The following is a 26,961-nucleotide window of genomic DNA, read 5'->3' on the forward strand; positions in this document are numbered from 1 at the left end:
GTGTGTGTGTGTGTGTGTGTGTGTGTGTGAGAGAGAGCTTTTCGTGTGTGTTCCCCTGTCGAACACCAGGTCACTCCACTGTGCCAGCAAAGATAAAGCCCTCTCTCCTCTCAGCAGAATAATAGGAACCAACAACCAGGCCTGCCTGGGGAAACACTGGGACTGCAGGGTCCTCACACTTACGCACACACACTTACTTGTATGCGCTCACACTCATTCACCTTTGCTATGTGCTTGGAATCTCTTCTCTACTATTATTCATGATGAGCAGAGAGCTAGGAGCTACTTGAGCAGGAATGAAATCCCCCACAGCAGTGTGGGTGGGTGGAGAAACGCTATAGGGGGTCAGAGGGTGTATGTGCAGCTGTTGCTATGTTTCCTCCTGCCTCCCATATTCCCTTCCCATAGTAGCCCATAATCCCTTCCCATAGAAGTCCATAGTCGCAATTCTCACTTCACAGTCAGAGAAGAGACCATGGTTCCTGTTGATTCATTGTGTTGTGGAGGCTCTTTGTGTGTGACCTTACCTTAGTATACCTTCTGGGAGGTGACTCTGGGGGATGGTATTTGAGATATGGCTATTGGCTAGAGACCCATAGCGTAGCCTCTCAGCTCTAAACTGCACACACAGACAGACTGAGTGATCACACTGTGGAGTTCTTTATTCATCTTGTTAGGGCACACTCTCCTTGGTGGCTCTGTCAGAGCTCTCTCTTTCTCTCTCTGTCTTCTCTCCGTCTTCCCTCGCTCTTTCCTTCCCCCGCTCTCTCTGTCTTCCCCCGCTCTTTCCGTCTTCCCCCACTCTCCATCGTCCCTTGCTCTCTCCCTCTTCTCTCGTTCTTTCCCTCTTCTCTCGTTCTTTCCCTCTTCTCTCGCTCTTTGGCTCGCTCTATCCCTCTTTGCCTCGCTCTATCCCTCTTGCCTCGCTCTATCCCTCTTGCCTCGCTCTATCCCTCTTGCCTCGCTCTATCCCTCTTGCCTCGCTCTATCCCTCTTGCCTCGCTCTCTCTCTCTTCCCTCGCTCTCTCTCTCTTCCCTCGCTCTCTCTCTCTTCCCTCGCTCTCTCTCTCTTCCCTCGCTCTCTCTCTCTCTTCCCTCTCCTCCCTGTGACAGCCTCTCCGTCTCTTTGAAGTGAACTGTTAACCTGTTGAAACTCCCCATCCCGGATCCGGGATCGTGACTAAAGCCTCAGGCTCATTAGCATAACGCAACGTTAACGATTTCTGAAAATCGCAAATAAAATGAAAATAATGCACCTGCTCTCAAGCTTAGCCTTTTCTTAACAACACTGTCATCTCAGATTTTCAAAATATGCTTTTGAACCATAGCAATTGACTAATTTGTGTAAGAGTATGCTAAGCTAGCTTAGCATTTTGAGTAGCATTTAGCACGCAACATTTTCACAAAAACCAGATAACCAAATAAATAAAATCATTTACCTTTGAAGAGCTTCGGATGTTTTCAATCAGGAGACTCTCAGTTACATACCAAAAGCGCAGTTTTTCCTGAAAGCGTCTGTGTGTAGGAGAAATCGTTCCGTTTTGTACATCACATTTGGCTACCGAAACGAACCGAAAATTCAGTCACCTACAACGTCAAACTTTTTCCGAATTAACTCCATAATATCGACCGAAACATGGCAAACGTTGTTTGGAATCAATCCTCAAGGTGTTTTTTCACATATCTCTTCATTGATATATCGTTCGTGGAAGCCTGCATTCTCCTCTGAATTCTGTGGAAAAATACTTGCAGCTGACTTTTGCGGACACCGGGCGGACACCTGGTAAATGTGGTCTCTTATGGTCAATCTTCCAATGATATGCCTACAAATACGTCACAATGCTGAAGACACCTTGGGGAAACGACAGAAAGGGCAGACTTACTCCTCTCGCATTCACAGCCATATAAGGAGACAATGGAAAACAGAGCCTCAAAAATCCTGCTCATTTCCTGGATGCCGTCTCATCTTGGTTTTGCCTGAAGCTCACGTTCTAGGGCACACACAGAAAATATCTTTGCAGTTCTGGACACGTCAGAGTGTTTTCTTTCGAAAGCTATCAATTATATGCATAGTCGAGCATCTTTTTGTGACAAAATATCTTGTTTAAAACGGGAACGTTTTTCATCCAAAAATGAAATTGCGCCCCTAGAGTTTCAACAGGTTAACCCCTGGCTGTCCCCCCAGGACACTGGTCTTCATTAAACTAAATGTGTCTATTGTTGCCTTGCCTACATCAGCTTGTTTTTAATAAGACCGCAACAGAAGTTTCTACTTTATTCTTTATACACTGCAGTGTCTCTGTGTCTGTTTTTGGGCCTGAGAGGAGGCTTTTCACGTAGCCCAATTTATTGTTACAGTGTCTGTACAAGGGGCGATTCAGCCCACAGCTAGAGATCAATTGCAATTCAGCACAGGGAAAACAACAATTAATATGTAGAGTTGTCTCATTATTGGAGTGAATGTTGGTTCAGTGCCACCGGCTGACTCTGGTCACTGATACAGAGGAGAGCTGAGGGCTGTAGCCTCGTTTCTGTCCGGTCTCTAACGGTTTCCTCCCCTCTCACGTAATTACAGATCCCTATAAAACTCTCTGAGTGAAGATGGCGTTCTTCAAGAACAACTTCTGGGTGAGTCTATTTGATGTATTATATTCTATGAGGATCATTGGCAGCTCAACATGGAGAGGTGTAAACTAGCAGTCAAGGATAGTGTTATGTAACGATCAGACGTTGTTATTTTATTTGGCCATTATGCAGGCCAACGCGAGACCCTTTTACCGCTCATTTCTATACAGATTGCAGAAGCTAATAAAAACCCAAACACTTACAAACTGTTTGTGTCCGAAGCAATAATACGCCTGCCTTTTACAGTTAAATATAATGCGGAACAACTTTTGAACAGCATTATATATTTTTAAACTTTATTTAACTAGGCAACAAATGCTTATCCACAATGATGGCCAACCAAAAGGCAAAAGGCCTCCTGCGGGGACGGGGGCCTGGGATTAAAAATAAAAAACAACACAACAAGAGAGACAACAAGGGAACATATATATATATATATATATATATACTTAAAGGGGACAAATACATGTAGTCTGGCAGAACAATTCCAGTCTATTCCCCTGAATCACATATGAGTCATGACACCTTACTTTCTCAGTAATTAATCTGTGAATGATACTGAATCACCACCATGATGCACATGTTGCACTCTACCAGTCTCCTGAGTGATCTCTCACTCTCTCTCGCTTTCTCTCTCTCCCTCTCCCTCACTTTCTCTCACTCTCCCTTGCTTTCTCACTCTCCCTCGCTTTCTCTCACTCTCCCTCGCTTTCTCTCACTCTCCCTCGCTTTCTCTCACTCTCCCTCGCTTTCTCTCACTCTCCCTCGCTTTCTCTCTCTCCCTCGCTTTCTCTCACTCTCCCTCGCTTTCTCTCACTCTCCCTCGCTTTCTCTCACTCTCCCTCGCTTTCTCTCACTCTTCCTCGCTCTCCTCTCTCTCGCTTTCTCTCGCTTTCTCTCTCCCCTCGCTTTCTCTCACTCTCCCTCGCTTTCTCTCTCTCCCTCGCTTTCTCTCACTCTCCCTCGCTTTCTCTCACTCTCACTCTCCCTCGCTTTCTCTCACTCTTCCTCGCTTTCTCTCACTCTCTCTCGCTTTCTCTCACTCTCCCTCGCTTTCTCTCACTCTCGCTTTCTCTCTCTCCCTCGCTTTCTCTCACTCTCCCTCGCTATCTCTCACTCTTCCTCGCTCTCTCACTCTCTCTCGCTTTCTCTCTCTCTCGCTTTCTCTCACTCTTCCTCGCTTTCTCTCTCCTCGCTTTCTCTCACTCTCTCTCGCTTTCTCTCACTCTTCCTCGCTTTCTCACACTCTCGCTTTCTCTCGCTTTCTCTCACTCTTCCTCGCTTTCTCTCACTCTCTCGCTTTCTCTCGCTTTCTCTCACTCTTCCTCGCTTTCTCTCACTCTCTCTCGCTTTCTCTCGCTTTCTCTCACTCTTCCTCGCTTTCTCTCACTCTCTCTCGCTTTCTCTCGCTTTCTCTCACTCTTCCTCGCTTTCTCTCTCTCTCTCTCGCTTTCTCTCACTCTCCCTCGCTTTCTCTCACTCTCCCTCGCTTTCTCTCTCTCCCTCGCTTTCACTCACTCTCTCTCGCTTTCTCTCACTCTCTCTCACTTTCTCTCACTCTCTCTCGCTTTCTCTCACTCTCTCTCGCTTTCTCTCACTCTCTTTCGCGTTCTCTCACTCTCTCGCTTTCTCTCACTCGCTTTCTCTCAGTCTCTCTCGCTTTCTCTCTCTCTCTCTCTCTCTCTCTCTCTCTCTCAATCATAGAACTGAGGTTACTTAGGCTACTTGGTCTCCTTAGTGATGGTGGTAGTAGGGGCACAGAGTTAATTCCTGACACAGATGAACACACGTCACCATACAATACCTGGAAAAGAATCCAACAGGAACCACATCGATATGTTAGACCCTGGACAGATACTGCAGAGAATAAGTATGACCGCAATGTACCACTGACTGTAACCCCCTAGTCTTAGAGGGATAGAAGGAGAGACTGAAACAGGCCAGGTGTTTGTCAGCTGCTCCTAGCGGTAATCTGACTGTGCTCCTCTGCACACCTGGCTGAGCTATTTCAGGTTTGCCCTGGTTCTAATACACCACTCTGCCAATTCACCGTCAAGGAGGGATATTTGGAGGAGGAAGCTGTGCCAAAAAATGTAACTAAAAGTCCAGTAACAATTGGGCCTGGCGGCGAGTCAGGAATTTAATTTGGTTAGGGAAATGAGATTCCTATCATTGATTTGATTTTTTTAAATTGGTTTTTATAAGTCGCAATATTTAGAGAATCTAAAGTTTCTTTTTTTTATTCATTCAGTTGTTGGGGGATATCTGATTATGATTTCTCTGTAACTCCCCATTCCTCATTCACTGTGCATCAGATAGTGTGTGTACTTGTTTGGTAGTGCTGGGATTTGTGTGTCTTTGTATTTGTGCATGCTCTCATATATATATATATATATATATATATGTGTGTGTGTGTGTGTGTGTGTGTGTGTGTGTGTGTGTGTGTGTGTGTGTGTGTGCGTGTGCATGAAGCCTCTATCTCTGTGATGCTGGATCCTCCCTGGCTCCATTATGTAGAGATGTGTTGTGTGAGTGACTGTGACAGAGGCAGAGTTGAGTGTGTAATTGCGAGGAGCAAGCTGGGCTGTCGGTCTGCTCTGCCAGCCTGCCTGCTGACTGATCAGCAGCAAATCATGTGATCCTGCCTGCCTTTGTGTGGCTGCAGGCAGCAGGGCCTCCAGGCCTATGGAGGGGAGAGGATAACTCCTTTGTGTGGAACAAAGGCAGGTTAAAGACGCTTCCCTCCAACCCAAACCAGGAGGGACGGAACTCTTTCTCAGAGAGTCTCCCATCAGTCTGTGTCCATAGGAATCCAATGTTGGCCATCTCACATAATGATGTTGGCTTCTCTTCCTTGTCATAGTTACGGTGTTGCTCTGCTTCTCACTGCTTGGCGTACACGCCTTACTGTAAAGGAGCAACAAAGGACTTGTCTTCTAGCTCGAAGGGCTGTTGCATAACACAGTGGACACCAGCATCCACTCCAGCTTATATCAGTTAACTTAGTTTGTCTCAGCCATGAGCTTAGTGAAGTATGCATGCCGATGCCAGCTTTCTCTGGGAATGGAGTGTCCAGGCGTGTGTGTCTGTGTGTGTGTGTCCCATTCCCCTTCCTCACTATCTGTGATTCTCTTATGCGCTGTGCAAATTTAACCTTGAGGTAATTAGCGTGTAGAGACACCTGGGAGCTGCATATCGGGACAGAGCCTTCAGTTCTGCTTGGATATCCAGAGCTAAGCCAAACCATTATATTTGCATGTATTCCACCCTTTCTTAATTAGTCAATGGAGGGATGGAGGAGGAATACACATCGATCATAATTAGACGCATTCTTAATGTCCTCAGTCCACATCCTTGACAGTAGAATGACTCTCTCCTCTCAGATGAAAGGAGAGTGTGTACAGTATGGGTGTTGTGCTCTGTTCAGTGCTTTCATCCCAAGACAAAGACGTTAATGCCCGTTAAGTTCATGAGAATATGCCCCCCTGTCCAATTCCCCAGTGAGATGGCTTTTTGCCGAACGACTCCAGACACACTCATTTTATTTTATTTGACCTTTATTTAACGAGGCAAGTCAGTTAAGAACAAATTCTTATTTACAATGACGGCCTAGGAACAGTGGGTTAACTGCCTGTTCAGGGGCAGAACGACAGATTTGTACCTTGTTCGCTCCGGGATTCGATCTAGACACCTTTCGGTTAATGGCCCAACGCTCTAACCACTAGGTTACCTGCCTCCCCTTCCTCTAACCACTAGGTTACCTGCCTCCCCCTCCTCTAACCACTAGGCTACCTGCCTCCCCCTCCTCTAACCACTAGGTTACCTGCCTCCCCCTCCTCTAACCACTAGGCTACCTGCCTCCCCCTCCTCTAACCACTAGGCTACCTGCCTCCCCCTCCTCTAACCACTAGGCTACCTGCCTCCCCCTCCTCTAACCACTAGGCTACCTGCCTCCCCCTCCTCTAACCACTAGGCTACCTGCCTCCCCCTCCTCTAACCACTAGGCTACCTGCCTCCCTGCACTACCATTTGGAAAACTATCAGGACTGTGTGTTGGATGAATCATCCATGTCTTTTTATAGAATTCATTGGTGTTCTCTGCTAGGCCTCATCTGGGCACAGTGTCCGTCTGTTCTAGGAAGTGCGCTCTGCTCTCTGAGGTGAATTTATACCCAGCCAATCATTCATCAGCAGAATGAACCCAGTGTTGCCTCTGCTCTGCTCTTCCCTCCCATCCACGTTGTGCCTGGCTGTGTCTCTGGGTCTCACGGGGCTCTGCAGTCCGGAGATGGTTGTTGTAAACACAGTTGCAGGGACGGACGGGTAGGAGTGTTATCAGAGGACACACGCTCTCCTTCTCTCTTCACAACTTTCTCCTGTCTCTCTCCTCTACCTCTCTTCTCTTTTTCATTCTTTTTTTTCTTGCTCCTTCTCTCCATCTTTCCCTCTCTCCCTCCTTGTGGAGCTGTTATTTGCTTTGCTAAATTAGATTAATGGCAGCTGGATAGTTGTTCATTGTCCCGTTAGATAAAGAGCCATTTCAGGAAATTTGCCTTCAGGTTCCTGAGGCCAGATGCAAATGCACTGGTGATGGTAATGATAGTGTGTGTGTGTGTGTGTGTGTGTGTGTGTGTGTGTGTGTGTGTGTGTGTGTGTGTGTGTGTGTGTGTGTGTGTGTGTGTGTGTGTGTGTGTGTGTGTGTGTGTGTGTGTGTGTGTGTGTGTGAGAGACTGCATTGTGCTCAGTCTCTGTCATGGGTTGGTCCTGTACTCAGGGTGTCACGTGTACCACAGAGCTCAATCCACCTGCCTGTTCCCCAATGGGGCACTGAAGCCATGAATCAATGCGGCAACAGGACTGTGTGTGTTCTGATCTGAAGTGATGTTAGTGCAGTATAGTTCCACATGGATGCTGCTGGTCTCTCCCAGGCACTGTGGACCAGGTAATGACTAGAGCAGGTGATGGGTTTGTTATGGGGACTCCATGACGATTTCCTTTTAGATGTGAAAGTAGTGTGACGGGATACTAGAGGCACATCATCAGTGCTGCTGACACTGCTGTGGGATTGCCTATTGAGCCCAAAGTGCACCGTAAGCACAAAACCTCAATGAGTCAGCTAGACTGGCTCTTTCATCTGACACTGACCTGGGGCTATCAAGCCATTTTGACTATATTATACTAGATCATTATCATAACATTTTGGCCTATGCTATGTCATACCACACCATATTATATCCAACTCTGAGCATAGGATAGGATATGTTTCCTTTACTATCCTGGCCTGGTAGATGTTGATAGATGGATTGGCAGGCAGGGTTGTTTATGCTGCTGACCAGTGAGAGGACAGACCGGCTGTTCTATACTCTGTGTGTCACTGTGTGACAGGTTTCACATGGCGCCATGCCTGCCTGCCTTTCTGCCCGCTTGTATCACAGCACAAGAATGTCCTCCAACACTGCTCAGGGAGTGAACCACTCCGGGCTCTACTCTGGTCAACCGTTGAACCACACTGACACTGAGGCTGAGGAACTCAAACTAATAGCTGCAAAACATGAATCTGGTCAGTACCTGACCACACAGACTAGACTGACAGACAGAGCTTCTCAGTGTTTCATGGAGTACAAAGTAATCTCAGCCATGGTGAGAAAGTTGTGAGTTGTCATTGTAATGTGCTCTCTCTTGCATGAGAAAAACTCTCATCTTAATTGATTTAAAGGAGTAGGGAGGGAGAAGAGGGGGACTGCATGAATCAGACAAAGAGAACTGTCAAAGACCATTGGCCATGGAGTGTAATATGAAACAGACCTGTGTGATGAACGATCTCAGAGGGAAGATGATGAGATTTTCTCATGGATTTAACTCTTATGACATCTTTGGATGATAAGTTGTTTAGGGTGCGATACTGGCACACATACACCATACCTGGGCAGAAAATAGTTGTATTTTTTAGTTTATTTGAAAAAAACTTTTCTACTACTCGGGTAGTTGAATATAGTTTATATAGAGTTTCAACTGATTTTTAAATGCAGGTCTCAGAAAAAACATATAATACTTAATATTGTGAATACCTCTCAGAAAACCAAATAATATTTGAAGGTATTTAAATATATGCTAAGTTATTTGATAACAAAAAAATATTTATTTGATGGCTGCCAAATATTTGATGAAGAAACAAACATTAGAGTAGACTACTTTTGCAGCTTTAAAATGATTATCACATAATGAGTAAGACACAAGGTAATTCAGTAACGCTCGACATCAAGTTGTTTGGAAATTGTTTTATAATTGCATAATAATGTTTTTTTTGACATAAGTGGAGTACAGTCACTATTCCTCTTCTGTACAGTAAGTTACATAAACTATCAGCTCGTTCTTATGCAATTAAAATGCAATTACCAAAGTGTTTATGTAACAAAATAACAAAAAAAGTAACAAAGTATGTCTATTAAAGATGCACTAACCATAAATCGCTCCGCCATGTTCTGGTTGCTAAAATTCTAATAGTTCACCTCATTTCATTTTATGTGACAAAACCAGCAAGTGTAGTGTCGAGCCCTCAAACTCAACTCTGGACCTCAAAGCCAGTTCCACTGCAATTCTTCATTGTTCCCCTCTAATCAGGGATTGATTTAGAACTGGGACACCAGGTGTGTGCAATTAATTATCAGGTAGAAAAGAAAACCAGCAGGCTCTGGAACTCGTAGGGCAAGAGTTGAGTACCCCTGGTGTAGAGAATCATTATACCATCTAAACCGCCGTGACATATCTTGTCCATAACCAAAAATATAGTGTTTTCAGCTGTTTGGAGCTGGTGTACAAAACTGAAAGTAAAAGATGCAAAAATTAAACTAAAGAACGGGAAGCATAGAAATGGTGCCCATAGAACAGATGTATAGCTTCTTAGACTTACTTTCAATGAGAATGACAGATCTATAACACGCATTTCAATGTGAATTTGTTTGGTCACCCGAAAAGTTACATACTGCAGCTTTAAGGAAGCTAAATATCTCAAAACTGCCTTCATTAATCAAATACAGCCAAGGTAGGTGGAGCATAATGTTAATTTGTATTCTGAGTAAACTATCCCTTTAGATGGACAAAAAGGTAAAGAAGTTGTTTTTGCTAAGCATCCAACTTGCTGTTTGCAAATGGCTTTGAATTACTCTGGTATTTTCAGGTGTCATAACATTAATTGCAGCTTTCAACCTTTTTAGTGGATTGTAGTTGAGTGTCACAACTTATTTATATCTGTACAAAATATCATTGGTTAATTGGTTTGACTTGATTATCTACTTGATACTTGGGGCAATGGACATTCAGGAGAATGGATTTTTACAAGATGTTCAAATATAAATGTATTGTATAGTTCAAATATGACTGTCAGATTGGAATAGTACAGGAGATTGTGTGTGTTCTATTCATTCTATTTCTATTTTCAACATGCAGTTACAGCCCTGTCATTAGTTGAAGGCAGCCAATCCAAATATTTCAGAAAAGTAATCACTTCCTGAGATCTGTATTCAATTTTTTTTAAGTTGTTGCGTTCTCAGATCTGTACTAAAATTGTTTTTAAAAAGTAATCACTTTCTGAGATCTTTATTAACAGTTTTTAAAAGTAGTACTTTTTTTGTAAAGTATTTGCAGTCCCCTCCAAAGTAACTTTGTTCCCCCAGGAAAAATGATTACTTTCCATGAAGCATAGTTAAAACTAGAGTTGTTCCAGGTCTGACACACACACACACGGTGAAAAACAAGATCTGCTTTTGTGCCCTTGAGCAAGGCATTTAACCCTAATTGCTCCAGGAGCGCTGTACAATAGTGACCCTGGCCCGTGACCCCACTCCCTGTGGGTGTCTCAGGGGGAGTTGGGATATGAAGAAACACACACACTTTGTAACAGGACAAATATAAGCCCTCCCCAAAAAATGTATTACTATTACTACACACACGCACCTGTCTGTCACATAAATGAAAGAGCTGTCATACTTCCCACTGTGTCTGTTAGCAGGGGAACTCTGTTGCTGGGACAATGAGCCATGGCGGGAATGATAAACCCCCCCCCCCCCCAAAAAAAAAATGTTTCAGCCCTCATGGAGGTCAACTTCTAATTAGCTAGCAATTATTTATCTTTTCTGGAAACACAAAGGCATAATAAGAGATGTTCAGAAAGCCAAGCCACCATATTAAATATACCACTGGACTCATTAACTGATAAGAAAATCCACTGGGATTACTTTCATACTAATTCCTAAAGCACAAATGTGTCGATAATCGTCTGTCTCAATTGAGACCAAGAGAGTCAAATGAGAAATAGGCCTAACCTTTTTAGATGAGGCTATTTTGTTTCTGTGAAATAAGTCATATTTTCTGCCTGGGTGTTATTACTGAGTTGGTGTGGGACTTAAGCTCCTTTCACAGATCCATGTTTTGTCAGTTAAACAGACTGAACAGTAGTAGCTTTATGTAGGCCTATTGTTTTTGGGGTTCCTCTTCTGAAAACCCCCTGTCATTCATCGTTACAGTAATTGAATGGAAGACCGCTTGGGACCTGGTTGGTCGAATTTGACTATTTGCAAATATGTTTCAATGATCACCTATGTGCCTTATTTGAATATACTGTAGGCTATTGTAGGATTTCAGATGCTGCATGTTTTAGATCAGGGTTCCCCAACTTGTGGCCCATGGGAAAAATTTGGCCCGTGGGTGATTTTATTTGTCTCCCCATGTTTTCTAATTCTTGGACATAAAAGACTGTAAAAACACCAGCAAATCAGCTCCAATTGATTTTAATTTAGGAAATCTGTTCCAAAGTATTCCCACTCATAATATAGAGATATACTATGTGGCCACAAGTAGCCTGCTCGTCAAACATCTAATTCCAAAATCATAGGCATTAATATGGAGTTGGTCCCCCCTTTGCTGCTATAAAAGCCTCCACTCTTCTGGGAAGGCTTTCCACTAGATGTTGGGACATTGCTGTGGGGACTTGCTTCCATTCAGGCACAAGAGCATTAGTGAGGTCAGGCACTGATGTTGGGCAATTAGTCCTGGCTTGCAGTCGGCATTCCAATTCATCCCAAAGGTGTTTTGATTGGGTTGAGGTCAGGGCTCTGTGCAGGCAAGTCTGGTTCTTCCACACCGATCTCGACAAACCATTTCTGTATGGACCTCACTTTGTACACAGGGGCATTGTCATGCTGAAACAGTAAGGACCTTCCCCAAACTGTTGCCACAATTTTGGAAGCAGAATTGTCTAGTAGTCATTGTATGTTGTTGCGTTAAAATTCCCTTCACTGGAACTAAGGGGCTTAGCCCGAATCATGTAAAACAGCCCCAGACCATTATTCCTCCTTCACCAAACTTTACAGTTTGCACTATGCATTCAGGCAGGTAGCATTCTCCTGGCATCCGCCAAACCCAGATTCGTCCGTCGAACTGCCTGATGGTGAAGCGTGATTCATCACTGCAGAGAACGCGTTTCCACTGCTCCAGAGTCCAATGGCGGCGAGCTTTACACCACTCCAGCCAATACTTGGCATTGCGTATGGTGATGTTAGGCTTGTTTGCGGCAGCTCGGCCATGGAAACCCATTTCATGAAGGTCCCACAAACAGTTATTGTGCTGACGTTGTTTCCAGAGGTAGTTTAAAACATTGAAAGTCACTGAGCTCTTCAGTAAGGACATTCTACTGCAAATGTTTGGTATGCTCGATTTTATACACCTGTCAGCAACGGGTGTGGCTGAAATAGCCAAATCCACTCATTTGAAGGGGTGTCCACATACACTACATGTATGTAATCATATACAAATGTAAGCAAGGTTTGAAATGATTATCTTTCAGTTAAATATTATCTCTTTGGGCTTCTTGCAGCCTACAAATGATTTGTAATTATTGCATTCACAAAGGCAATGCTACACCTGGTCAGAGACATGTACCTGTTAGCGTAGTTAAGGGAACTATATACCTGCATTGTGTTTAGGACAGAGCAGGGCAGCTCACCTTTCTCTGGCTTGGGTTACACAAAGACTGGTGCAGATGGGAGAGAGACAAAGAATACGGCATAACTGCCCTTCCATAGAGAAGGAAAGGTTTTGGAGAATTACATGTGAATTAAAGTCTCTGTATTACCTAGTGTACTGTTGTTAAATAATCAAATGGGTTTGAACCCGAAAGGGCCTCCAGCCCACCACCACTCTCCTGTCTGTAGACATGTCTCAAAGCAACGACTGTGTTTGGTGTCTGACTTTGGGTGGTTGTGGTGTTGGCCTGCTCTTAGCCTCTATCCCGGACCCCTTGGCATTCCAGGCATTCCCCTGCTACTTGGAAAAAGTGTGTGTCCCTCTAGCAGGGTATTTATAGTGTTGAGGAGCAGCTGCTTGCCTGTCTGGATAGCCTCCACAACAGATCCACTGTTGACATCAAAGTGGATGCTTCAAGGTATGGGCTATTTTTAATTCTGCCTCAGTTAGCCTAACGCACCTGTTACGTGATAACTTTGTTAGTGTTATATGTTGGGATGGAATCGCGTCTTTGAAACAAGCACGGCTCCTGGTTTTTCTTTCCATGTGTGGCATTGGCTTCCTTATGCTAGTCATGTAGAAAATAAAGACATCTGCACAGGTGCAGGTGCAGGACAAAAGGAAGAAAGTCTTTGGGTCTATGCAAATTCAGATGTATTCTATTGTAGCACAATACATCTAAAATGTGCATGGACCCTGTGGGAAGACTTCTACAGCTTGGAAGAAAATTGCATTTTTAAAAACCACTCCGCTTACCCCGTCTGCCTTCCTCTGGAAGCTGGAGGAAGAATACGCCCATTTTTGTTTCCTCAAACCAGTGTCATGATTGCTTGTGGTTCCCCTCCAATGAGAGAAACAAGAATCCATCCACAGTACTAAAGGTCATGGAAGAATACAAAATGACTTGTGTTTGTGTCATCACCTCCTCCCAGGCATGCTTCTGTTGGACAGATGGACATTTCTGTTTTCTCCAACTATATGTCAAGCTTGGTTCTGGTTGCTTAACAACAAGAGAAGCGTCCACATCCACAATATTAGGACCACGATGAAAGAAAACCGTATTAGTTTTGTTTGTGTTCATCTTTCACCTCCTTTTTACCTTAACAATTCATGTTACTATGTTCCAAGGTCCTCAAGGAATAAGTAACAGAGAGAAGTGTTGACAGAATTTTATATGAACAAAAAATGTATCGTAATAACATCTCTCATATTGAAGAATCTATAAAGCTCACCCCATAGAGATGCAGTACAATATAATTCTGTGGCTCACCCAAGGACTTTGTGTTTTTGCAGGGGGACAAGAATGCAGGTTTTGACTTGCTGTACCACAACATGAAGCATGGCCAGATTGCTACCAAGGAGCTGGCAGAGTTTGTCCGCGAGAGGTGAGGTGTTGTTTGGGCTGGGACGTGTGGGAGGGGTGGTACAGTAGTGATGAGATATATGGGGAGGAGTGAGATGTTTCTCAAGCCGTTTTTTTATTTCAACTCATCAATTCATTTGAAAAAGTTAGTTTTCTAAATGTTCGTTAAGGTTTTGAAGATTGCCTCTAAAAAGACTGATTCCAATACAGGACACAGGGCCTTTCCGGTTCTTTTCATAGTCACGTCTTTGATGGAGCCGCTCCTCTCCCCTGCCAACCCTGCCCTCTAACCCACACTACTGTGCTGCATTTGGACAGACCAGCACACAGGAGTGTTAGCAGACACACACACTCTCATACAAGACAAGACGCAGCCCACAAGACAAGACGCAGCCCACAAGACGAGACGCAGCCCACAAGACGAGACGCAGCCCACAAGACGAGACGCAGCCCACAAGACGAGACGCAGCCCACAAGACGAGACGCAGCCCACAAGACGAGACGCAGCCCACAAGACGAGACGCAGCCCACAAGACGAGACGCAGCCCACAAGACGAGACGCAGCCCACAAGACAAGACACAGCCCACAAGACGAGACGCAGCCCACAAGACGAGGCGCAGCCCACAAGACGAGGCGCAGCCCACAAGACAAGACACAGCCCACAAGACAAGACACAGCCCACAAGACAAGGAGCTCCCTGTCTTACCACACACACATTTGCAGTAGCTGTGTTTTGCATGTTATCTGGGCACTCGGCTCAGGTAAAATGCTCAGTCTGGAAAATCCTCCTCCTGTGTTGTTTTCCCTGCAGTCCTCTGTATTTATTCAATCTCTTAATGAGTCAATTAGCTGGAAGTTGAAGACTCATTGTAGTATTTAAGCCTGGGACTTACAGGGCTTTTCTTACAGGGGGATATAACAACCTGCACAGTCAGGTCGTTGTCATAATCTTGACTATTATTCATAAGATCCCAACCACTGCACATTCCCCACAGGCGGGAGGAAATGTGGAGGCAACAAAGTGGCAGTCAGGAAATGAAATGAGACGTTGTAGAGACGCTGTTTCCCTCAGGACAGACGGAGTAACCCATTGAGCTGATTGATTTCCCTCACCTCAGCTCTTCTCTCTGGTCTTCTAAAGCTCTCTCGCAATCTGGATGGGGAAGTTCGATTTATCTAAAAGGAGTGGTTGATTAGAAATGTCAGATATTCAAATGTTCTGTATGCCTAGCTACCCATCTTCAGGGGGTACTACTTCTCTATATCGTTGAAAAAGGGATTTCTCTGTTGCCGGGAGGCTTGTGAAACTGCAGCGATTTGTTTTCGATTTGTTTGTTTATTTCTTTGCTCTCTCCTCGTCGAGATGGGAGGGGTTTGTCCCCCCCAGAATATACTGATCTACTTTTTTTTTCTTTTTTCGCCGGACTACAGATGGTTATTAAAATGTTATGTTCTTCCTGCAAAATGAGACCATTTATTATTCAGATGTGGGTTTGGGCAACATTTACACAGTATGGAAGCTGAATATTTATTTCCCTTTGCCTGGCTGTTTATACCCTATGTTTGCTCTTTTATTATTCTCTGTACATAATAATATGATCCATTATGCTAGTAAGATATCTAATCAAAGTATATTTGTCACGTGCGCCGAGTACAACAGGTGTAGGTAGACCTTAGTGAAATGCTTACTTACAGGCTCTAACCAATAGTACAAAAAAATGTGTTAGGTGAACAATAGTTGGGAAACAAATAAAACAACAGTAAAAATAGGCTATTTACAGTAGCGAGGCTATAAAAGTAGTGAGGCTACATACAGACACCGGTTAGTCAGGCTGATTGAGGTAGTATGTACATGTAGATATGGTTAAAGTGACTATGCATACAGTGGGGCAAAAAAGTATTTAGTCAGCCACCAGTTGTGCAAGTTCTCCTACTTAAAAAGATGAGAGAGGCCTGTAATTTTCATCGTAGGTACACTTAAACTATGACAGACAAAATGAGCAAAAAAAATCCAGAAAATCATATTGTAGGATTTTTAATGAATTTATGTGCATATTATGGTGGAAAATAAGTATTTGGTCACCTACAAACAAGCAAGATTTCTGGCTCTCATAGACCTGCAACTTCTTCTTTAAGAGGCTCCTCTGTCCTCCACCCGTTACCTGTATTAATGGCACCTGTTTGAACTTGTTATCAGTATAAAAGACACCTGTCCACAAACTCAAACAGTCACACTGTTACTCTTAGTCTTGGTTACGTTGAGGGTTAGGTTGTTATTCTGGCACCACCCAGCCAGGTCTCTGACTTCCTCCCTATAGGCTGTCTCATCGTTGTCGGTGATCAGTTTGCAAACTAAATGATGGTGTTGGAGTCGTGCCTGGTAATGCAGTCGTGGGTGAACAGGGAGTACAGGAGTGGACTGAGCACGCACCCCTGGGGAGCTCCAGTGTTGAGGATCAGCGTGGCAGATGTGTTGTTACCTACCATCACCACCTGGGGGCGGCCCGTCAGGAAGTCCAGGAGCCAGTTGCAGAGGGAGGTGTTTAGTCCCAGGGATCATTAGCTTAGTGATGAGCTTTGAAGGTACTATTGTGTTTAACGCTGAGCTGTAGTCAATGAACAGCATTCTCACGTAAGTGTTCCTTTTGTCCAGGTGGGAAAGGCAGTGTGGACTTCAATAGAGATTACATCATCTGTGGATCTGTTTGGGCGGTATGCAAATTGGAGTGAGTCTAGGGTTTCTGGGATAATGGTGTTGATGTGAGCCATTTACCAACCTTTCAAAGCACTTCATGGCTACAGACGTGAGTACTACGGGTCTGTTTTTCATTTAGGCAGGTTGCCTTTGTGTTCTTGGGCACAGGGACTATGGGGGTCTGCTTGAAACATGTTGGTATTACAGACTTAATCAGGGACATGTTGAAAATGTCATTGAAGACACCTGCCAGTTGGTCAGCACATGCCCGGAGCACACGTCCTGGTAATCCGTCTGGCCCCGCAGCCTTGTGTATGTTGACCTGTTTAAAGGTCTTACTCACGTCGGCTACGGAGAGCGTGATCACACAGTCGCCTGAAACAGCTGATGCTCTCATGCATGCCTCAGTGTTGCTTGTCTCGAAGAGAGCATAGAAGTGATTTAGCTCGTCTGGTAGGCTCGTGTCACTGGGCAGCTCGCGGCTGTGCTTCCCTTTTGTAGTCTAATAGTTTGCAAGCCCTGCCACATAAGACGAGCGTCGGAGCCAGTGTAGTATGATTCAATCTTAGCCCTGTATTGACGCTTTGCCTGTTTGATGGTTCGTCGCAGAGCATTGCAGGATTTCTTGTAAGCTACCGGGTTAGAGTCCCGCACATTAAAAGCGGCAGCTCTACCCTTTAGCTCAGTGCGAATGTTGCCTGTAATCCATGGCTTCTGGCTGGGGTATGCACGTACAGTCACTGTGGGGACGATGTCCTCAATATGCAATCGTTTTTCTGTGAGCCAGAAGGGTATGAGTGTAGTTTTAATAGCTCTATCTGCAGTTGGATGCAATATTTCCAATGCTGAGACTGTGTAGTAGACTATCACTGCCTGGTTTGTTACTGACCAGCCAGGGGTTCATAGGGATTTACTCTTATCTGTGGGTTTTCAGGGCTGCCATCGAGGAAACCTACTCCAAGTCTATGAGCAAAATGGCCAAGATGGCAAGCAATGGAAGCCCACTAGGGTGAGTATAACCATTGTCATCAACATCTCAGTTTAGAGAGCAGTATTCTTATAATGAAATCAACTGTTCTATATTGGCAGGGTGCTTAGAGGATGTACAGTAGTTTGTCTGCATAATTAGGGTCTATGATTACTGGGTCATAGGTCAGGGATGTGATCTACTCCATCATCCCAGAACTCTCTGCCTTCTTCACTTCCTGTGTGTGTTGTTTTGGGGTGCTTTTGTTTGTTTAACTCTAGAAATGTACCATGAAGATGGACCATTCAAACAAAATGTATGAAGTCACCTCTGTAAATGTATACTGAGTATAGAAAACATTAGGAACGCCTGCTCTTTTCATGACATAAACTGACCAGGTGAATCCAGGTGAAAGCTATGATCCCTTGTTGATGTCACTCCTTAAATCCACTTCAATCAGTGTAGATGAAGGGGAGGAGACAGGTTAAAGAAGGAATTTTAAGCCTTGAGACAATTGAGAAATGGATTGTGTATGTGTGCCATTCAGAGGGTGAATGGGCAATATTTAAGTGCCTTTGAACACTGCAACACTGCTGGGTTGTTCACGCTCAACAGTTTCCTGTGTGTATCCAGAATGGTCCACCACTCAAAGGACATCCAGCCAACTTGACGCAACTGTGGGAAGCATTAGAAGCAGCATGGGCCAGGATCTCTGTGGAACGCTTTCGACACTTTGATGAGTCCTGCCCCGGCTAATTGACGCTGTTCTAAGGGCAAAATGGGGTGGAACTCAAAATTAGGAAGGTGTTCCTAATGTTTTGTACACTCAGCATATGTTATTATTAGCTAAAAAAAACCACAAAGTTGGCATTAGGACTTTATACCATAGGTGACATACTGCTGTGTGGTCCTCAGGACGTTTGCCCCTATGTGGGACGTGTTCCGGGTGTCATCAGACAAGCTGGCTCTCTGCCACCTTGAGCTGATGCGCAAGATGAACGACCTCATCCGGGACATCAACAAGTATAGTGACGAGCAGGTCAAAGTTCACCGCAAGGTAACATGAGGAAGCCCCTCTTCTCACCATATGTTTCCATGATGATGTCACCTCTAACCCCCCCCCCCCCCCATGAATCATTAACTATATTCTAATCTATAACAGCCAATCTACAATTAAGAATATGTGTATGGTGTGTTTCTCACAGACCAAGGAGGAGCAGGTGGCGACCCTGGAGTCTGTTCAGGCAGTTCAGGTCCAGAATGGTCACCTCCAGAAGTCCAGGGAGGGATACCACTCCAAGTGTATTGAGCTGGACAGACTGAGGAAAGAGGGAGCCCCCCAGAAAGAACTGGAGAAGGTCTGTCCACTAGATGCCATTCTGTATAACTACAGTAGAGCTGTTTTAACTGTTATATGACCGCAGGGTGGGTGCCTACTGTTTATAAATTATTGGTTGCTGGAAGTTTACTGACTACTAATGGTAGGGAGTCCAACAAGGTTACTATTATAACAGATCATTTGTTCTCACCAGTATAAATAAAGGTTCAACTAATGACTGGATGAAGTCTATAATCATCCTCTCTCCTCTCACTAGGCGGAGCTGAAGTCTAAGAAAGCTGCCGAGTTGTTTGCTGTGTGTATAGAGAAGTATAACCGCGTGGGAGGAGACTTCGAGCAGAAGATGAGCGAATCCGCACAGGTCAGTCAGTTCACTGGTCCTGGGGCGGGTTAGGGGCGGGACTCCATGGAGGAACAAGACATGTTATATCAGTGTGGCCCAATCCTGGGGTTCCCTTAAGTTAACATAAACCCATCTCCATGGCTACCTGCAGTTTCCAAGGAAACACTTAACAAACCCTATGAGCGTTGCTATATTTGGGTATGAAATGATGACTGGAATCCTGGTGACCAATTACCTGTTAATAGCTACAATGGGAGATCTGGCCCTAATTATGAGTGGGGTAGAGAGAGCCCAGCGTGGCTTCATGAAGACTACAGCCCAGAACATGACAGGGGGAAATGACCTGTTCTTTCAAGCCATTACTTTAGCCCACATGCTGTGTTGTGATTAGCACCTGGTTATTATCTGGGATGGGAACTATTATGGTTTGCGCCTGGTTCTGTTCTTTTAAAGTTGCCATGGCTGATAAGTGCCTTTGGTTTTTGTTTCTTGGGGTCCTTTGGGTTTCAGTTCTTACTACTTAATGGCATTTTGCGGTGGTTTGTGGGTAGTTTGAGTAGCATTTTGGTGTGCTTTGGGGTAGTTTGAGTAGCATTTTGGTGTGCTTTGGGGTAGTTTGCTGTAATTAGGACCCATCTTGGTGTCTGAACACTATTGTGTTCCCATCCTGTGTACAGAAGTTCCAGGACATTGAGGAGGCCCACCTGAGGCAGATAAAACAGCTTATCAAGGGATACTCTCACTCCATAGAGGACACCCACGTCCAGGTGGGACAGGTAGGCTCACCCAGACACTGACCCAGGAGCCACAGTCCGGCTGGAGGGATTTAACTGCCCTCTCTGAGGGGTTGTCCTGCTATAGTGAAACTTCACATCCACATCACACACACTCCAAGCCCTCTCTCTCAGGCATGCTTCTTCTCTCTTGAGCTGTTCTTGTCAGACTGTAAGGAGCCCCTCTCTCCTCTGTTCAGGTCCATGAGGAGTTCAAACAGAACGTGGAGAACATCGGCATAGATAACCTCATCCAGAGGTTTGCAGAGCAGAAGGGCACAGGGAAGGACAGACCAGGTACACCACACAAACACCATAAACGGATGGTTTGATCCCAGTGTGTGTGCGTATGTGTCCCATTTGTCATCACTGTGATATATCCCTATGTGTGGCAGCCCTGGTGGGGTTTGAGGAGTACATGACAGCTTCAGTACCTGAGGGGAGTAAGAAGAGTCGAGGAAAAGCCTTCAGGATTCCTGGACTGGGCAAGAGGGACAAAGAGCCAGACTCAACGTGAGCACACACACACACACTCACACACACACACACACACACACACACACACACACACACACACACACACACACACACACACACACACACACACACACACACACACACACACACACACACACACACACACACACGGATGATAAATCCCAATTCCCCTCACTTTCTTTTGTCAGCTTCATCTGGGATATTATCTTGTCACTTACATTCACCTATGTGTTGCTTTTTGCAGGGATTTGGCTGTGACGGAGACACCAGTGAGTGTATGCTAATTCACACTTGTACACAGTGGCACGAAAACCATCAAGTCAATGTCAGTTCTTCCATTATCAGTCTGTGGTGGTGGTGGTTTAAACAGCACATCACGTTGCCCCTTCCAACTTACTGACAGACAGAGGGACGTGTGTGTGTGTGTCACCATGTGCACTTGTGCGTGTGTATGAGCAAGGGGGAGTAATCATATGTGTGACAATGACGTGTCTGGCAGTGTTGGGTTACCTTGCCTATTTTTATCCTTCTGAGAAGGGGCTTTTGAGGTTGGGTCGTGATCAGTGGGTTGCCAGGACTGTTTTAACAGACAAGTGTCACATGGGGGGGGGGGGGTCGCACCACCTCTTACCCAGGTCGTAATCTTCACACACTGCCCCTGAAGTGATATAACACTTCTGATGATAACATCACTCAGTCTGGGTTGAGGTATGTTATTAAGCATATCAAACAGTAGGATAAAGTATTTATGTGTGTGTCTGACGTTGCTGGGTATTCTCCATTCTGCACACAGAACTCTCCCCTGGAGGTGGATGAGGAGGGGTTTGTCATCCGAGCCGATGTCAATCAGAATGATATCCTTTCTAGGCAGTGACACTGACTATCAGATGAGAGGCTATCTCTCTGCTATATTGTTGTAATATTTGCCTTTGACAGACCACTTTATCTTCATATTGAAAACAAGGCTTCCTGCCCCTGTGTAAGAGAGTATTATATCTTCATAAAGCACTCTAGACGTCTCCTATTAGATGAATAGAACATTAGCTAGTTCTCCCTGGCACCTGGCGGGTAGGAGCGTTGGGCCAGTAACCGATTGACTCCCCGAGCTGACAACATAAACATGTGTTGTTCTGCCCCTGTGCAAGGCAGTTAACCCAGTGTTCCCGGGCGCTGATGACGTGGATGTTGATTAAGGCAGCCCCCCCCCACCACACCTCTCTGATTCAGAGGGGATGGGTTAAATGCGGAAGACAGATTTCATTTTAATGCATTCAGTTGTACAACTGACTACGTATCCCCATTTTAAATGGACTTAAATTCTCTCTCTGTCCTTAGTCCAACTCCAGTCCATTATGAGGCTGGGGCAATGATAGCAGGCTACCTCCCTCTGTTGTTGTCATTCTGTCACTCTCCTCAGCACAGCACAGTTGTTACACTCATTAGGTATTTCGTGTAACGGCCAAATATACTGGCACTAGATCTGTCTCTCTCTCGGGCACTCACTGACATCACATGCCTGCGAGCAAACCGACACTAACACACGTGCGTGCAGATGAGCATTTAATAACAGGAAGGAGATGGAGTTAAGGTCAGATGGAGGTGCAGGATGTTGTGGTTGGCTGTTTTATACACTGTCAACTCGGCGCACTCTGTCTCTGTGTTTGTCACAGCAGTCCTATACTCTCTAGTCTACATGGATTCATTCTCTGGCCCCAGAGGGTATTAATAAAGCCGTATAGCATTATCGTCAACAAAATACCCGAGTGAAAACATTTTTGCAATAAAGCTCAAGCAAGCCTACAGGAAGATTTTCCACTGCTTTCTAAACTCATAGATGAGGTATCTGTATAATACAGGACAATGGAAACCCTGACTCTCCCGATGTTGTCCTAGGCAAGCTGCATTAGGCCATCTTCCCTCCAGTCAAGCCTCTATCTCAGGTCACTGCTCCTTAACCCAGCTCTCTGTCCGCACGCTGCTCGACGGAGGACAAGGAGAACGACTTCTATTCCAGCGACTCGGACTTTGACGACGAGGAGCCCAAGAAGTTCCACATCCAGATCCGTCCAGTGGGCAGCAGCAGCAACTCTGCTGCTACAGAGATGGAGCTGAAGGCCACCGTGGGGGCACTCACACTGCCCCCCAACAGAGGGGTACAATGGGAGTACAGGACCAAAGGGGAGGCATGGATGGGGTGAAATGTGTCACTTATTTTCATGTGGTGGTATCAGAAGTGGTGAAAAAGATAAGCTCAGAAATGCTTATCTGTGTATTATATGTGTAATGATCTCTCCATGTTGTTGTAACAGCAGCAGGATAGAAGCATGCTTAATTGTTTATATGCTTCCGGACAGTGTAATTAACAACTCTGCTCTCCCTCTGTTCCAGGTGTCAGTGAAACGGCATCGCTCCAGTAAGTTCCATTAAACTCAGCTTCTGGTTAAAAATAGCTTGATTTCTGTCTGTCTCTGTTGTACTCATCCACACATTTATGTGTACACGTTGGCACGCGTGTGTTCTCTGAATCCTTGTCCTCTCCACAGGAAACAGCAGTATTCCAGGCCGTTCAGAGGGGGAGGGAGAGGGCGCCCCCCACAGGGGTAAGTGGAGTTAGCACTCTCTCCACACCACTGGGTTTTCAGCATCTGTACTTTATCATTTCACCACAATGTATTCTATCAGTGTTGAAAGGTCATAAACATCCAGGATACTATTACCCAATCTTTAATGTTACTACCAGTCTGAAGTGGTGTTGTGAATGTGATTTACTGTATTGCTTCTGGCTAGGCGTAGCAGTGCCTATCCGTCCAGTAATAAATCCTAGAGGTGGCTGACCTTGGCTGAAAGACGCTGTCTATTTGTCCCACTTCGGTCTGTCTGGAACATGGTTTATTAGTGGGGGAATAGCAGCCTGTGATGCTACAGTAGGAGGCTATTTGCGGAGGAGATGGAATGAGCAGATATGATTAACGATGAGTGCCTTGATTAAAACAGTAGCTTAAAGCGCTGGGCTGATGCTGCTTAGAGAACTGGTCTAATGGCTGGTATGTATCATTATGGAAGATAATGGGCATTCCCTTATGGCTCTGCCCTCCGTAAGCACTCTAGTTAATCACATCTCCCCCTGATTGGGACTGATTGGGGAGCAGTCATGAATTAAACTTCACTAACTGTCTGTGTGTGTGTGTTTACACTTTGCAGAGGGAGAGCAGGACGGCCTACGCAATTCCATCTCCATTCCGGATCACAGCAGGTGAGTGAATGTCAGTCAGTCTTGTCTCTCCTCTCTCTGACGTGCATGGCTGCAACTGTGAGCAGCAGGGAGATCGAGAGGAAGAGAGATGCTGTGGGAGAGGAAGGCAGGCCGAGATCTGATGATAGTGCTGCATCACTCTGTCAAATCCTGACATTATCTCTGGCTATGCTTTTATTGGCTCCTGGTAATGCATAATCTCCCTCTCCCACCCTCTCTCACCCTCTCTCACCCACCCTCTAGGTTGAGTTCTACTGCGTCAGGCTCAGACAACCTCTTTGGACCTCCTCTGGAGTCGGCCTTTAAGTCCAAAAGCTTTGCTGGTAGAGAACAGCTACCGAGAGCAGAGAGTGTCTTTGGTGCATCTGAATGTAAATATGGTTAATATGATCATGTTAATATGATTGATGAAAATTGGGGCCAGAAGTTTTACCCCATTACATAGTCAGTAAAACACTTGTTCCTATGTATGCATGTATGATATATACTGTTTTAGGTAGAATGATCGTCTGCCCTTGTTCTCTCCAGATGCTGCCTTCTCCACTGACTCCTCCTCTCCTGAGAATGTAGAGGACTCTGGGCTGGACTCACCTTCCCATCAGCCCCTGGGCCCCTCCCCTGAGACAGCTGGTTGGGCAGCGTGGCCATCGGCATGTCAGATTAAAGAACCAGCAGGACTGGGCAGGCCAGCAGACCCCTTCCTTACTGCCTTTAGAGACCCCTCCCCAGGACGCAGCCCCCACCCCCCACAGGACAACCCAGCCAGTATCTGGGCAGCTGCTCCTCGGTACCCCCGCCCCCCTCCAGACATGGACCTCTCAGCCCTCCGCTTCCCGGTCTTCTCCCAGTCCCTGGTCCCTCCAGAGCTGGACCCGGCTCTGTGGAGCTGTAAACACATCCCTCCTGAAGACCCCTTCCTGGCTGCCTTTGAGAGGACCGTCGTCACCCAGGAGACCCTACCCCCCCCTGACGCCTGGGCCCCCCACCTCCGCGCCCCTCCAGAGACGGGAGGGGGATAGAGGTATGGAGTGACCCCTTTTCCAGTGACAGTAAAACCCTCCCCACCCCCTCCTTTTGCAAGGACATGGACCGGAAACGGGACCATAGCGTCCCGCTCCCAGAATCACCTGACGACCCATTCGCCATCACTATGATTGGCAGCCCCACCCACCAGTCAGCCCTGGCTGCCGCGACAGGGGTCCTGACCCACAGTGTCAGCAGTAGTAGGTTGACCCCCAACGCCAAATCCCTACCCTTATCCCAGCCGAAAAAGGAGCTGGTCCATTGGAACTCTGTCCACAACCCCTTCAGTGAGGGGACCTGGACTGGGTCTCTGGCCCTGGGTGGAGTGGTCAATGAGGGAGGGAGGAAGCAACGTGAGTCATGCAGTGAAAGCGAGCCACGCAGGAGTGGCCTGCCTCTCACACTGCATTCTGGGCCACAGGAGGACCTGTGCTTCTCTACTGACAAAGACCAGAACTGTCTGGACCTGAACGCACCACAGCAATCCTGCAACATGGGCTCACACAAAGGTTACACACTACTGGGCTCAAATGTCTATGCACTAGCTATATTTTGGGATGGCATTTTTGTATTTCCCAAAATATATTTCACACTATTCAAAACGTCTTTTAGTCAACTTCCTCTTGTTTTACAGGTTGTAATATTGGTAATTTCCCTCTCGCCTTCCTCTTCAGGTTCAAGGCATAGCTTCAGGCAGCACAGTGCAGAGCTGCTAGTGGCAGCCCCCCCCAGACCAGCCAGAGCCAAGAGGTCCTCAGGCAGACTGAGTGGCTGTGAGAGAGTGAGTGTCCTCAGGGAGATCACCCTGACTATAGCAGCTCAGGCCTGGTCTCACTCAGACCTGTGGCTTTTGCAGCTATAAGTCCTGTTCATTCTTCCAAACATGAATGATGAATGTAGAAGAAAAATGTTTCTGATTGAGCTGAGCAGAGAAAATGTTCTGTGAAGAGGGTATGTTCTGAACGATGACATTCTCCACACATCCTCTCTGGTTCCTCCACACTGTAACCCTTATATATCCCCGTTGTCTCAGTCCAGGTCAGTGTGCTCATCTCCTCTGCCGGACCTCAGCCTGGACTTCACCTCATCCTCCTCCTCCAGCCCTAGTGAGTGGGGGGCCCAGACCCATGCCACCAGCCCTGCTAGAGGTGGGCAGCCCTCACCCCTCTCACACCTGCACAAAGACCACACATGCCTACACAGTTAGTCGAAACAACAATTTTCATACCAATATTTCAAATATATCCAATAGCATAAAGCACTTATGAATACGGACATCGTGCCTTGAACTTGTGTCTTAGACATGGCTATTTTCCCCACAGTGCATCTGTCTCGCGGGCCGAGCCCAATCTCCCTGAGCACCCAAGAGTCCTGGCCTGTGGCTGCAGCCATCACAGAATACATAAACGCTTACTTCAAAGGTGGACAGCATAACCGGTCAGTATACATAAGCCCTCTATACACCAGATCCAGGGTTATTACCTTTTATACACAGACCGGCTGAAGGCGAAGCGTGTGCGCATCTCTCTTCTCTTCTCCAGCTGTCTGGTGAAGATCACAGGAGATCTCACCATGTCTTTTCCTGCTGGAATAACTTGTATCTTCACCGCTAACCCAAACGCCCCGGTCCTCAGCTTCCGATTGGTCAACATCTCCCGGGTTGACCACTTTCTGCCCAATCAGAAGCTGCTCTACAGGTAGATGAATATGTGCTATGGGATCATGATAAAAAGACAGATTGCGGAAATGGTAGGATATGTCTCATTCTCCTGAGTGTGTTATTCGCCACAGTGACCCCTCTCAGAGTGACCCAGACACCAGGGACTTCTGGTTCAACATGCAGGCACTGAACCTTTACCTGCAGAGAGAGGCTGAGCTCAACCCTCTGGCCTCCTACTATAATGTGGCCCTACTCAAGTACCAGGTGACTGATTAAGTACAGTGGAACTCTTACCCTCTGTCATCTGACCTTTCAAGTATTCTTCAAGATACACATTTTCCCCTGTCTTCCAAATGACAGCATTGTCCTAACATCAACAGCCTCTCCCAACTCTGTTCTTC

At 45.9% G+C, this 26,961-nt stretch overlaps 1 protein-coding gene across 1 annotated transcript in view; it reads left to right on the forward strand.

Annotated features, from left to right (window-relative positions):
* The window catches only part of LOC135512844 (F-BAR domain only protein 1-like), a 42,872-nt gene that overhangs the window by 11,983 nt on the left and 3,928 nt on the right, over positions 1 to 26,961 (forward strand). The window contains 23 exon segments of the mRNA XM_064935275.1: positions 2,576 to 2,628; positions 13,939 to 14,030; positions 17,639 to 17,713; positions 18,587 to 18,728; positions 18,877 to 19,029; positions 19,267 to 19,371; positions 20,031 to 20,129; positions 20,327 to 20,423; positions 20,522 to 20,639; positions 20,869 to 20,893; positions 21,418 to 21,478; positions 22,599 to 22,777; positions 23,013 to 23,037; positions 23,168 to 23,224; positions 23,826 to 23,877; positions 24,121 to 24,248; positions 24,406 to 24,852; positions 24,855 to 25,409; positions 25,575 to 25,681; positions 25,934 to 26,048; positions 26,223 to 26,337; positions 26,442 to 26,597; positions 26,692 to 26,824. Coding sequence (XP_064791347.1) covers positions 2,602 to 2,628; positions 13,939 to 14,030; positions 17,639 to 17,713; positions 18,587 to 18,728; positions 18,877 to 19,029; positions 19,267 to 19,371; positions 20,031 to 20,129; positions 20,327 to 20,423; positions 20,522 to 20,639; positions 20,869 to 20,893; positions 21,418 to 21,478; positions 22,599 to 22,777; positions 23,013 to 23,037; positions 23,168 to 23,224; positions 23,826 to 23,877; positions 24,121 to 24,248; positions 24,406 to 24,852; positions 24,855 to 25,409; positions 25,575 to 25,681; positions 25,934 to 26,048; positions 26,223 to 26,337; positions 26,442 to 26,597; positions 26,692 to 26,824 — 3,063 coding nt within the window. The 5' untranslated portion in view covers positions 2,576 to 2,601.

This window comes from Oncorhynchus masou, chromosome 24, assembly GCF_036934945.1.
Source record: "Oncorhynchus masou masou isolate Uvic2021 chromosome 24, UVic_Omas_1.1, whole genome shotgun sequence".
Classification (NCBI taxonomy): domain Eukaryota; kingdom Metazoa; phylum Chordata; class Actinopteri; order Salmoniformes; family Salmonidae; genus Oncorhynchus; species Oncorhynchus masou.